This window comes from Petaurus breviceps, unplaced genomic scaffold (genome assembly GCF_028583685.1).
Source record: "Petaurus breviceps papuanus isolate PSGF00001 unplaced genomic scaffold, PetGlider_PUasm1.0 90779, whole genome shotgun sequence".
Classification (NCBI taxonomy): Eukaryota; Metazoa; Chordata; class Mammalia; order Diprotodontia; family Petauridae; genus Petaurus; species Petaurus breviceps.
Genome location: NW_027187344.1, coordinates 6,901,877 through 6,915,161, shown reverse-complemented (window position 1 = coordinate 6,915,161; position 13,285 = coordinate 6,901,877). Strand labels below are relative to the sequence as shown.

The 13,285-nt window shown below is 45.1% G+C and overlaps 1 protein-coding gene across 5 annotated transcripts in view; it reads right to left on the bottom strand.

Moving 5' to 3' along the window:
• Positions 1 to 13,285, bottom strand: part of RAPGEF1 (Rap guanine nucleotide exchange factor 1) — a 190,182-nt gene that overhangs the window by 1,261 nt on the left and 175,636 nt on the right. For all 5 annotated transcript variants that reach the window (XM_069069313.1, XM_069069314.1, XM_069069316.1 and 2 more), the window contains 5 exons: positions 13,095 to 13,173; positions 12,891 to 12,992; positions 9,680 to 9,777; positions 6,606 to 6,734; positions 1 to 2,874 (listed from right to left, as the gene is read on the bottom strand). The exon at positions 1 to 2,874 is cut by the window's left edge and continues 1,261 nt beyond it. In XM_069069313.1, the coding sequence (XP_068925414.1) occupies positions 2,724 to 2,874; positions 6,606 to 6,734; positions 9,680 to 9,777; positions 12,891 to 12,992; positions 13,095 to 13,173 (559 nt within the window). In that variant the 3' untranslated portion in view covers positions 1 to 2,723. The remainder of the gene's footprint in view (positions 2,875 to 6,605; positions 6,735 to 9,679; positions 9,778 to 12,890; positions 12,993 to 13,094; positions 13,174 to 13,285) is intronic.

The window sequence follows — 13,285 nt, the reverse complement described above, 5'->3', positions numbered from 1 at the left end:
CACACACACACACACACACACACACACACACACACACACACACACACTCTCTCTCTCTCTCTAACATTCAATTGGCAACCCCTCCCCTCAAACTCATGGGTCCAGAGGCAGATGTGGGAACGAAGCTGAAAAAAGATTGAAATGAAAGGACAATTTAGAAAAAGAGAAAGAAAACAGAACAAAAGGGAAAAAAAAAAACCTCACACAAACAATACTGTTAATGAACACCTAGACTACAATGCACACTTTAAATAATAAAGTGACTCTTTCAGAACCACGGCTCTAGGTCTGCCCAACATTTCACAGATTCCTTTTTTCTCTCCTATTTACAGAAAAAACAAAACAAAACATGACTTCTTGATAAAAGATGCCAAAAGGCCCATGATGGACGGCAAAATGAAGTGTCCTGGTTCTCTAAAAAAAAAAAAAAACCAAAGCTCCCACATCTGTTTAAATAATCAACAGATGTTGATTTTTTTTTGTTCCATTAATGTTAAAACTGGGGCTGCAAGCAGAGAAGGCCCCAGAGGGTCACTCGGCTGTCTCACTGGGGAGGGGAACACTGCATGAAGCCCCTGTGTCTGCCACACTCCCCCTCCTCCCCCCAACCGGGTCATGGTTTCATCCATCCCAAAGCCTCCTGGCCTGGGATGTCTGCTTGTAAAAATGCACCAGATGATCAACAGCAGGAGCCAGGAATCTACTGCTGAAAGATTCTCTTCCTTCACTGTGAAGCCCTCATTTCTGCCTACCCAAAAGGGTTTCCATCCCCTCCTCGGCTCCCACTCCCCCCAAACAGCAAGTCTAAAATTCTCCCCAAATAAATCTGCATCTCTCCTTCCTGAAGGTTGTGCTGGATTGTCAATCTGTGTGGCCAAATGTGTTCTCCATAAGCAGCATGGAAGAAATGCTGATGTAGATGCAAAGAAATGCCCCAAAGATCATGAGAACCCAGATGTGTTAAATGACCAGGTGGAGAACGGACATTGTTCCACCATGTCTACTTCCAACAGCCATGCCTTCCTCATCTCTGTGAGACGACTTAAACAGGGGAAGGGGATCACCTAAAGTGAATCTTGCTGAGAAACAGAATTCTTCCTAAAGAAAGACAACAATGGATGCAATGTGCGGGATGGGCTCTGTTGGGACTCATGGTGGTGGAGTCATCCTAGAAGGAAGGCAATGGCAAGAGAGGAGGTGGAGAGAGGATGAAGGTGAAGTTTAAGGCACGCACTAAGCAGACCGGAACAGAGCTCAGGATCGTGGGGGCTCATGGTCCCCCAGAGATGGAAGGGCAGAGCCTGGCTGGCAGCAGATTGTGAGGAGAAAGAAACAGAGTATGAGAAATGACCTTCATACCTATTCTTCCTTCTGCAATCACACTCTGCAAGTCAAGGCAGTCTTCCCTCATTCCAGAAAAATGAGCCTCCAGGAACTGGAGCTGAACCAGAATTTCTTTCTCAAATAGTAAAGCCCTGCCTTCCTCCAAGCCCCTCTCCCTGACTGTGCACGGCTTCCAAAAGAAGCTCCAGAGGGATCAGTAACTGAAGAGGAGCCTTTTAAGTGGGGGAAGGTGATAAAGTATTAAGGGTTTTTTTTTTGGGGGGGGTTTCCTTTCTGTCCCTGGAGAAAGACCCATTTGTTTGTCTGATAGAACAGGCTGCTTCCCTGCATCTGGTCTGAGTCTGAGCCCTGCCAAGGCCTTGTGGTTTAGGCCAGAACTTCGTGGACATTCCCATCCTGGCATCCATCCTTTCTGACACCATCATTTGCCTCTTTACTCCATATCTCAGGAAGCCAGGACCGGAATTATCACTAAGGAGTTCCCGACCCTGGGAAACTCAGACCACAACAGCTTTTTGAAGGTCCAGGACCATCTGCAGGGACAAGAGAGAGTGTCTGACACTCTGCTTTTAGAGAGCCAAGTCTGGAAGCAGGCAAGAGATGACATCTTGGCAACACATACCACTGTCCCCAGTGTGACAGCAGCCCCCTTTTGGGGGCTAGGTAAACTCTGGTTATTTGGGAAAGTATCTCTTCAATTCTATCCTCAGCCTGTGCACACATCCCAAAAACAATCTCCACAAAGAGACCAGATTTTCCCTAACCTAAACAACTTTTTTTATATGGGGTTCCGGTCCTTAACTCCAAGGGTGTTAAGGCTTTTTAGCCCCTCCTTCTGTCCTTTCAGGAAAGTCAAAGATATATAAGGTGGGGGGAGGGTTTGGGTAGGGGCTCCACCCTCATTCTGCTGCCTGGGCCTGGGATGACTGCATCTTCACAGTGTTAAACAGGGTTTGAAGACAAGCAGTCAACCATCCAAAAAGGAAAACACCAGGTCGCAAACCAGTCACAAAGCCTGAACGAGATCTGCTTGGGTCACTGAGTTCTTCCGGGGCCCCTATCTCCAGGTATGGAGTCTTGGCTGCATCCGGGAAAAATGGAAGTGGATGTGGAGAAGAATTTCCTGCACTGACTGGAGGGGCTGGCTTCGGTGCTTGGATGCTGCTGTCCAACTGGGCAAGAGGCCCAAGCACAAGCTATTTGGCTCCAAGAACTGGGCATTTACAGACCCAGGGGGGTGGAGGGAATGGGGGTGGGGAGGAGAGTCATTTTTCGCCGCTGGGGTGAGTTGTCCAGTAACAGGCCCAAATGTCTATTCCAGTCTCATAGCTGCCTTCTGGGTGTCTCTTGAGCGATAATCTCGCTCACTGCTCTTCCTCCTAGGTTTTCTCTTCTCGATCTGTTTTTCGCCGTGTTATGTTCCGGGGTTTGATTTTGAGAGAGAGTTCCCATAGGGCCTCCTCGGCCAGGTGGTCGCTGAAATCATTGAAGAAGTTCACGATATCCTCATTTCTGCGGATTTCGTAATGTCTGCAAAATCAGACACAAAAAAGGCAGAAATCTGGTAAGTCAAGTAACCTAGAAGACTGTCTCCAAACCAATGTCAGGGAAACCATAAAAGGGAGTCTGGTCCTAAGTGTAAGGCTGGATGAGAGGACCTCTAAGGGCCTAAGATTCTCTGATCTCACTCCCTGAATGGCCTTGGCCCAAGGCTTCTCTTAAGAAAGCCCCAGAAATCCTTTCATCTCCCTTTCCAGGAGCTTTGCTTCAAAGTCTACCTGTTTCCAAGGAGTGTAAGGAGCATGGCACTAGGGGGCAGCAGGGATACCTAAGGTTCTCGCTTTTATTCCACCACTGTGTGTGTGACATTTGGTAAAGTCACTTGATTTCTACAGCTTCTATTTACTCAGTCTGTAAAATGGGGAAATACCAATTACAATGACGATAATGACTCATATTTATAGGGACGTATAAAGACTAAAAAAGGGCTTTTCTCCACTACAACCCTGTAAGAAGTAGTATCATTACCTCTGCTTTTGAGATGAAGAAGCCATAGCTCAAGAGAGTTTGTGACTTGGTAGTTTTATGTCTCCAAAGCAAGTTGTATTCTGAACTGCCCCCAGAAGGAGGCACTGGTCACTAAAGGCCTAACGATGGGGCCTTTGGGAGGAAGTGATGATCCTCGCTTAAGATTTGTGACAGAGGGCAGAAATACAGGACTTGTACACGCCCTCCAGACTGACTCTGAGAGGGCAGATTTTGAAAAGTTCAGAGAATCGATGGCTAAGTATTGATAAACTAAAATTCTACAGCCTGGAAAGGGATGGGAAATTTAAGAATAAAATTCTGAAGCTACGATGAACAATAATTTCAGTGAGAGGGAAAGCTGGGAGTTGTCTAAAGATACTATTGTGGATGCACAGGGAACTCATGACTCAAGCCGGATGTGAAAACTTATGTGGACAGAGAAGGGAGAGCGAGTACAAAAACATGTTCCATGGCCTGGTAAAGAACAGTGACAACAGCATTCAAGCATGGCATGAGCGGAGGCTGGGGAAGATAGCTATGGTTAGCACAAAGGCTTTTGTTGTTCTAAGCTACACGGAAGAAAAGAAGAATGGAGAAGGGGACAGAATTACTGCACTTCTTGGGGTTAATGGTCAACGTGTACTCTGTTTCTGCTTTCTCTCCCAAGGAAAAGTGGAAAATATGGACTGAAAAGGGCAGAACAAAAATGGCCAACAGTGAGTTGACACCCAAGATAAGTAAGGAGCACCTATGTGTCTTTAATGAATTGAAATCACTAGGCTCTTATGAACTATTTCCTTGGGTACACAACAGACGGGGAGATGTGATTCCACTATAGGGCATGTGTCCCAAGGAGATCAAAGACAGGAAGAAAGGCTCCCATGAATTCATAGCAACCTTTTTTGTGGTAGCGAAAATGGAAAAATAGTAAGTACCCAATGAATACAGAATCGGATGAACAAACTGTGATACATAAATGAAACAGAATATTGTTTATTTTTATTTTTTAAAGAGCTGGCAGATGTGACTGCTGAGCTCATGCCAGTGATCCCTGAACATGATGGGGCATAGGATACCAATACCAACTGCATATTTGGGGAGGAAAGCAAATGTTTCCCTAAGTTTCAAAAGGAAAGAACAGTTGTCCAACTAGAGTCCAGTGAGCTTTACCTTAATGCTTGGCAAAATTCTGACATGTATTATTCAGAGGGATAGTTAGTGAACATCTAGAAACGAAAGTGGAAATCACAAAAACAAAAACAAAACAAGCCACGGTTTCTCAAAGCAGAAGTCACAGCACACAAATCCTACTTATTTTTCTTCAAGGTTTACCAGGAATGCTACAGAGAGATCAGCACACAACAGGATGGTGCAGCTAGAGCTGGAAGAGGCTTGAGAGGCTGCCTAGTCCAATTCCTTCATTTTACAGATGAGGAAACTGAGGCTGAGGGAAGTTCAGTGACTTGCAGGAATCACACAAGGCAGTAAGTTGGGATTTGAACTAAGGTCTTTGAGAATGTGTTCTTTCTGTTATACCATGTTGCCTCCCTCTAGAGTTTACCTATGTTTAGCAAAGCATTAACAAAGAACAGCATCACGCTACTCTCATGGAAAAGATAGAGAGCTGTGGGCATATGGGAGTATGATGAGGTGGGCTCGGAAGAGGCTGACTTGGAGTCAAGGAGCAGTCCTTCACGGTTCCATGTTGACGTGGGAGGAAGTGTGGGAGCATCCCGGGAACGTGGCTGCTTCACATTTTATCAGTTACTTGGACAAAAGGAGAGATGGTATGCTTATGAAATAGCAAACGACGCAAAGCAAGGAGGGTTATCTGACAAGCTGGATGAGAGACCAAGATCCAAAAAGATGACAGGCTAGAACAGAATAGTAGGCTGCATTTGAAATGAAATTTAATGGGGACAAACATAAAATCTTACACTTGAGTTAAAAAAAAAGTCAGCTTTTAAGTATAAGGTTAGGTGGCTAGATGGTGGTGCGTCTAAAAAGAAATGGGGGTCTTGGAAGAGCTGTAAGCTCAATCAGCCAAGAGGAATGATATGGCAGCCAAGAAAGAAAATTCAGTGTTAGACTATATTAAGTAAGATGCAGTCTCTGGCAGTAAGGAGAGCATGGTGCCCTGGGACTTTGCCTTGATCAGACTATATCTGGAGCGTTGGGCTCGGTTTTGGCTGCCACGTTTTCAGAAAGGCTCTGGACACTGGACACCAGGGCATGGCAGCAGCATGGCACAGGGTCTTAAACTCGTATGTCTGTCAGCTGAAAGAACTGGAGATGTTTAGTGGGAAGATGAGAAGAGAGGCAGAGACATGATGGCACTCTGCAGGTATTTCAAAAGCTGTCACAGTGGGTTTGTCCTACTTGGATCTAGAGGAAAGAACTAGGAAGAACTGGTGGATACTGCAGAGAGATCAATTTAGGGAAAATTTTCTAACAGTTTGCTGCCCCAAAGTGGAATGGGCTGCCTTGGGAGATGGTGGGGGGAGGGGTGGTCCCCCTCAATGAAAATCTTCAGGCAATGCCTGGCTGACCACTGTGTAGTGTCCTAAAAGGGAATTCTTTCTGCTCAGGCAGGGCTTGGCTTTTTAGGTCCGTTCCAGTTCTGTAAATCCCCCTTAATCCTCAAGGCTCCTGACTCCAAGTTTACTGGTTGCACCACTATTTCATGTGGTCCTTTGGAAACAACACCTGTCCAAATGACTTACCTGAGTTACAAGGACCAAGTGAAATAATATGTATGAAAAATGCTTCACAAACTGCACAGTTCTCTAGGACTACTGAGCTAGAAAAGCTTCAGGGCCAGGACCGGCCACAGACCATGATTGAGGACAAGAGTTGTTGAGACCAAAAAGGCTTTTGTCATGATATTGGCCATCTGGTGATGATATTTTTGTCTGCAGACACTTATGAAATAATATCCCACAAAGAAGGTGTGGAGAGGTTGGGCCATGCGTTGGTGATGGGAGGAGCTGTCCCCCAAGGACATCTTGCCTCTTTTTGGAGGGCAATTGGGGTTAAGTGACTTGCCCAAGGTCACACGTTTAGTTTTTGTGTTAAGTGTCTGAGGCCAGATTCGAACTCAGGTCCTCCTGACTCCAGGGCCAGTGCTCTAATCACTGCACCACCTAGCTACCTCCCTCCCCCCCCCCCCCCCCCCGGACATCTTGGAAGCACTAGGTAGGGATGACTAGTGGGGGGTTGCTAACAGAACTTACGCCTGCTGGAAACATCTCATACTGTCCAGGATGTTGAACTGTTGCCAACGTTTGGAAAAATTCACCTTCCCGTCAATGTAGTCTGGGTTTCCGAGGTGAACAAAGGTGAGGTCCTGCAGAATCAGGCCCCTAGAATGATGAACGAGGCATTTCATTAGAGAGAAGGGCCAACCTGATTTACAAGGACTCATGGGCAACCAAAGCACTTGTGGTAGACTATCTGTGGAAGTTAGCTGCCATTGTTTTGGTTGACTATATTTATTATAATAGAGGGCTAGGGACAGGTGTGGGGTGGGAGTGGTGGTTCAGTGAATTAACTGGTGGGTAGTGCTACACAAGACATTTTTTAAAAAGGAGTGGGAATAAAATATTAGTAAATGTACAGAAGAGAGTATAAGGACATTCAGAAGGAGACAGACAAGCAGGGCAGTTTCATTACCACCACGTTAGATCTAACATGGGGACAGGGACTGGACCTGTGATTTCAGTGGTATAGTAAATTCCCTCTACCAACACAGATTAGTACCTTTCCTTCAACTTGCAGTCTCAAGAGAGCTGTCCAGAGTACTGAGAGGTTAAGTGACTTGCCCAGGGTCACACAGACAGTGTCAGAGGTGAGTCTTGAATCCAGGCCTTCCAGCACTCAATCTACTATTTAATAGATACCTCTCTAAATATAATCTATTCTTTTTTTTTTTTTTTAAAGCAATCAGGGTTAAGTAACTTGCTCAAGGTTACACGGCCAGTTATTTCTGGGTGTGGTGCTAAGTATCTGAGCCTGGATTTGATCCCCAGGTCATCCGACACTGGAGCTGGTGCTCTTACTCGCTGAGCCACCTGGCTGACCCTAATATAATCTATTCTTAAAAAGAAATCCCAAATAACATTAAATGGAAATTCAACTTCATATACAATCCTGTTTTCTGTTCTTTGCATATTGAAATACTCATATTTGGCAAGTTGATAATAAAAAAAAATTCATTTAAAAAAAATAAAAATTTGTGTCAAATGAAAAACCCTGTGGCAGGAAGCTCTTGCCTATTTTGAGACATCAAAAGGATAATGGATGGATTTGCTTATATATCTACCCCTTGTATGTATTCTTTGCCTCTCAAACTGGGAGTTTTGTTTTCTTCATGTAGTTTTCCTGAATCTTAATCACCCTATAAGCAGCAGTCACCACTGCCCATTTGGAGTCTGAATCCTGTCTCTGCTGCCCACCAGCTGGGTGACCATGAGAAGTTCACTTGACCTCTCCAGGCCTCAATGTCCTCATTGTAAGATGAGAAATTGGACTAGATGCTCTCTAAGGTACTTCCCAGTTCTAAATTCTGCAGGGTCTCTCTGAGAGGCTGAAGCCTCCTGAACAGCCCTGGTTGGTAAATGAAGGGCTTAGCCACATTCATAACTCAGTTGTTTTTATCAAGCCCACACAGGCTTGACTACAGGGAAGTAATTATATCCTTGTAGTGGCAGTCACTTTATGGGCTATCTGTGATTGCCTATGAATATGGGCACAATCAAGTAGAATGATTTCCCCATTTAATTGTTAAAATCAGGTTTTAAAGTAAGGGAGGGTTCACAATAAATGATAATGGAATACAAACAAAAAGTTCTCAAAAGAAGAAATGCAAAATATTTACAATAATCTAGAAAGTGGTCAAAATTATCAATCATAGAAAAGAAAATGGAAACAAATCTGTTATGCTCACAAATGAGGCAAAAACAAAAGATGAAAAAATCCTGTAGGGGTGGGGATGAGGGAAAATAGGTCCAGTGATTTGCTGCTGGCGGAGCTGTGAACTGGCCTAATGATTACGCAAGAAAGGCAAAAAGAGGGTCATATTCTCTGCCCCAGTGCTCTCATTACTAACCCCAAGGAAATTACTGACAACAAGAAAAGACCTCCATGTATAAAAAGATTCCAAGCAGAGTACTGGTAAATACAAAAAACTAGAAACAAAATGCTCAATGACTAGGGAACGGCCAGACAAATTATGAGAGATGAACATGATGGAAGTAGGAATGGCAGATAGGGAGCATTCAAAGAAATATGGTGAAACACAGATGAAGAGATACAGGGTAATAAAGGCAGAGTCAAAAAGAACAACAGAGACCACTGCTTCAGGCCGCTGAGTGGCGCGGTGGATAGGGCACCGGACCTAGAGGCAGGAAGACCTAGTTCAAATCTGGCTCAGACATGTCGCAGCTGTGTGATCCTGAGCAAGTCACTTAACTTCTGTTTGCCTCAGTTTCCTCAATTGTGAAATAGGGATAATAATAGCACCTGCTTCCCAGGATTGTCGTGAGGATCAAGTGAGATGAATCTGTAAGGTGTTTAGTACAGTGCCTGGCACACAGCAGGTGTCATATAAATGAGTACTCCCTACTCCATGCAAATTGCAACAAAATCTGGGAAAAAACCAAACCATGGGCTTACCTTATTTACACATTGGACTTCCATCTAGAAATACTCAGCCCTTTCTTTTAAGGGACAGGAGAGTTGCATGTTCTATCAATTGCAACCACATTTATTTTACTTGTTTTAGAGGATGCAACTGGAATTAAGTAGAGGTTTGAATGATGTGTTGAAACAAGTTGCCAATAAAAATTTTAAGATGAAATAGGTTGGAGGGAGCAGTACATCAGCAATGCTGACTGGATTAGCTGTCTACACCTCCACCATGACGGAGAGCTCAGTCCTGTGCACCACAGCTATACCCTCCCTCACCCCAGGGTCTGGGGGCCCCAGTGGGGCAGAATGCACTCAAAGAGTCACCTGGCTTCAGGACGACGAGGGAAGGCAATGCTCTCTGTGCTACCATCTCAGCTCTAAGGAACAGTCTAGAGATATTTAGTAATCACAGAGGGCAATTCATGAAAGGCCTTGGGGATGTTAAAGTCGGCACGTGGGACCCTTTCCACTGGAGAAAGATTCTTATTTAAAGGTTTAAACTTCTTGGCTGGAAGCTGTTGTTCAAGGTTTTTATGCAGGCAGGGATGGAGGCTGATGTCCCTCCTATTCAAAGGATGAGAAAAGATCAAGTTCTGAGCCCGAGGAAGATACTACTCACAGATATGGGATACAGGGAGGCTCCACATCAGAAAGAGCTGCTCGATAGGCCCGGAAGGAGGAAGAGCTGTCAATCAAAGTGCAGTACTCAGCCAGGCCCTAGAGGAGGACAAAGAGACAAATATGGAAAAGCAGCCTGGTGTAGTGGCTGGGGCACCACACTGGGAATGAGCTCCCCATTCTGGTTGGGTTACTAACCAGCTGGACAATCTTGGGCAAGACAAATGATCTGAAACCTCAATTTTGTTGTCTGTATGACAGCTAGCCAAGGTCCCTCTGGGTTTCACATCCTACATTCTCATTCTAAGATACCTTCCAGCTCTGGCATGCTGTGAATCCAGAAATAAGCCAACTAAGACCCAACATCTTCATGGGTCAAAGTCCTCTGTGTAACTGAGCCCAGACTTATCCAATTTCAAGCAGCAAAGAATGGTCAGTTAGAGCTTGATGGTCATGAAATCGTGGGTAGTTGCTGCATGGGCCAGTTGGGATTGCTCTGTTCAACAGACATAGGTAGTGCCCCTCACCCCCAGGCAGGCCTGTAGCCACTACTTTACTGCTGGTCACAAGGGGGTATTGAGCAGAGCTGGATTAATAAAGGTCCATCGCCATTTTAGAAGCACAGTCCACTGACAGATTGGTAGGGGTTATTTTTCACAATGACAGCCCATGTGTTCATTCATGCATTTCTTTAATGTTACCTAGGACGTTATTAGATGCTGTGAGGGGATAAAACAAGAAGTAAAAGATAAAAAGTTTGCCCTTGTGAGGTGACTTTAGTTGGGGAGATGAGGTGAGACCTTTAAGAGTGAAGCTTTACCTCCTTCCACCTGCCATCATTCTGGCCCTCATTTAATGCCTAGCTGAAATGCTGTTTCCTTCAAGAAGCCTTCCCTGATCCAGTATCTCTCACATCCTGCCTTGGTTCAGGCCCTCAATCACTGCTGTGGCCTCCTAACTGCCCTCCAGTCTCTCCTCTACAATGCAAAGTCTACACCGCACCCAAAATTGATATTACTGAAATGCAGGTCTGACCATGTGCTCCCTTTGCTCAAGAAGCTGCAGGGGCTCCCAACTGGCTCTAGGATCAAAGACTCCTCTGGGCCATTTTGCATGTAAAGCTCTTCCCGGTCTGGACCCAGTCTACCAGGCTCACTGAACATTATGTTCCTTCATGCATGCCATGTTCCCATCAACCTGGTCTGACTGCTGCTCTTCAAACATGCCACTCCATCTTCTATTTCAGTGCCTCTGTGCAGGACAGTCCCGATGCCCAGAATGTGCAAGAGTCCTTGCTGATGCTTGGCAAAATCCCTCACTTTCTTCAAAGCTCTCAGTCAAGCACCACATCCTACATGAGGCCTATCCTGGTCCCCCTGACATTAGCGCTTTCCACCTGGGAAATTAAGTGCAAATCCAACCATGTCATTTTCCTACTCAAGAATATCCAATGGCTCCCTATCACCCACAGGACCACATACAAACTTCTCCGTTCGGCACTCAAACATCTTCATACCCTCCTCCACATCTTTCCAGTCTTCTTATACCTTATTATCCTACAGTCACCATCCAACCGAGCAACACTGACCTCCCTGCCCTTCCACCTCTCGACTCGGGGCGTTTTTTTCTGGCCCCCTAGGCCTGGAATGCTTTCCCTCCTCATCTTGGCCTCTTGGCTTCCTTCAAGTCCCAAGTAAAAACCCATCTTCTACAAGAAATCTTTCCCCACACATTCTAACTCCAGTGCCTTCCCTCTTCTAATTATTTCCTGCATACAGCTGTTTATAATTTTTTGTTTGCTTGTTGTCTCTTCCATTAGACTGTATGTTCCTTGAGGGCAAGAACTGTCTTTTGCCTCTTTTTGCACCCCTGGCACTTAGCACAGTGACCGGCACATAGCAGATGCTTAATAAGTCAGTGCTTATTGACTAATTTTCTTTGTGTATATTCTGCGTAACTTCCCACAGGATATAAGCTTAAGGGAAGGGACTGTCTTATTTCTGTCTTTGTATCTCCAGTGCCTGGCTAGTGTCCGGCACACAATAGGGAATCGGGCCCCAGGTCCACATCCTTGCTAGGTCACCTCAGTGATATCAATAGCATCCCTTCAGTCTCCTCGTTTGTAATGGGGTTGGACTAGATGGTCTCAAGCAACTTTCCAGCTCTAAAATGCTAGGATTTTCTAGTACCTGTGACCAGATGATTATGATTAGGATTCCTTCCAGCTCTAAATCCTCCCATCTTAATGATTCTCTCAGCTGGAAATGATCTCTTCTTGATCTGACCTCACTAAATGCTGGCTGATTCACAAGAATGTCCAATTGGGCAGGGTTGGTGGTCTGTGGGCCTTAGGATTACGATGAAATGAGGAAATCTCACTGGTCCATTCAATCAATCAGCATTTACTAAATGCTTACAATGTTTTGGGCACTGGGGTCACTGCTGTCCTTCCTCTCCTTTGTCTCTTAGAAACCCTAACTGCCCTCAAAGTTCAGCACAAAACCACTTCCTACATGAGGCCATACCTGATTCTTCTCCCCCACCCCGCACCTTTTGGGGGGCATTTATTTAGAAGCTATCTCCAAAAGAAAGCTCCTTCGAGGCACTCTTTTGACTTTGTTTTGACTGTATTCTCTACTAGTACCTGGTACCCAGGAAACACTTAATGAATGCCTATTGCTGAATGGATTCACTATGTAAAGAGAGATTTTGAAAATTACATACTACTTTGTAAGATCTTTATTATAGAAATCGAAGCTTCAGAACTGGAAGGGGCCTCAGAGATCACCTAGTCCAAACCCCTCATTTTACAGATGAGGAAACTGAGGCCTGGGAAGACTGGACCATGGTCACAGGTACGAACTCTGTGTCTTACAAATTTTTGTCTCTGCATCCCTGGTGCCTTGCAGGTGCTTAATTAATAAATGTTTGCTGATTCAACTAAATAAAATTCATCACTGAAGATGAGAGTAATCAGAAATTCTCTACTTTGCCTTTCAAACACTAGCACCACTTGTGAAGTGCCGGCAGTGTGTGTGGCCCCCCATGCTAGGCACTGAGGGAGGCTTAAAGGTTAGCCCCAGAGGGCTTGGCTTGCATCTTACTCGTGAATGCCTTGTGTATACATAGCAAGTCCACAGATGAATGACTGGCTCCTTTCTTACTTGGTGGTTATTCAAAGTCCAGGTTCAGAGGCCCTTGTCCCAGCTCACCTCGGAGGTCTGTTTCTGCCACTCTAGCCTTCGGATGGGTGCTGAGTCCAGTGCTGAAAGGATGGCCAGATAGGAGTTGAAGTTATTTAGCTTCCTCAAGTGCTACAAGAGTAGAGAAGCCTTTGTTACAGGGAGACTGTCTAGCAATGAAAAGCTTTCATTTTAAAGAGTAAGCAACACAGGCTATGGCTAAGCTTCTATTACCTTCATGATCTTGATAAATTTCAGAAGCAGCCGTTCCCTGTCCTGGGCTTTTTCTTGCAGCATGATTATTGAACGAACCCTGTGACATTGGAGTAAAAACAAGACCCAGGTCACTCCTAACTCTATTTCGATTCTAGGTTTCCAATCAGCAGAGATGTGACTGGTTATTCTTCCTACAACATCACCTACCC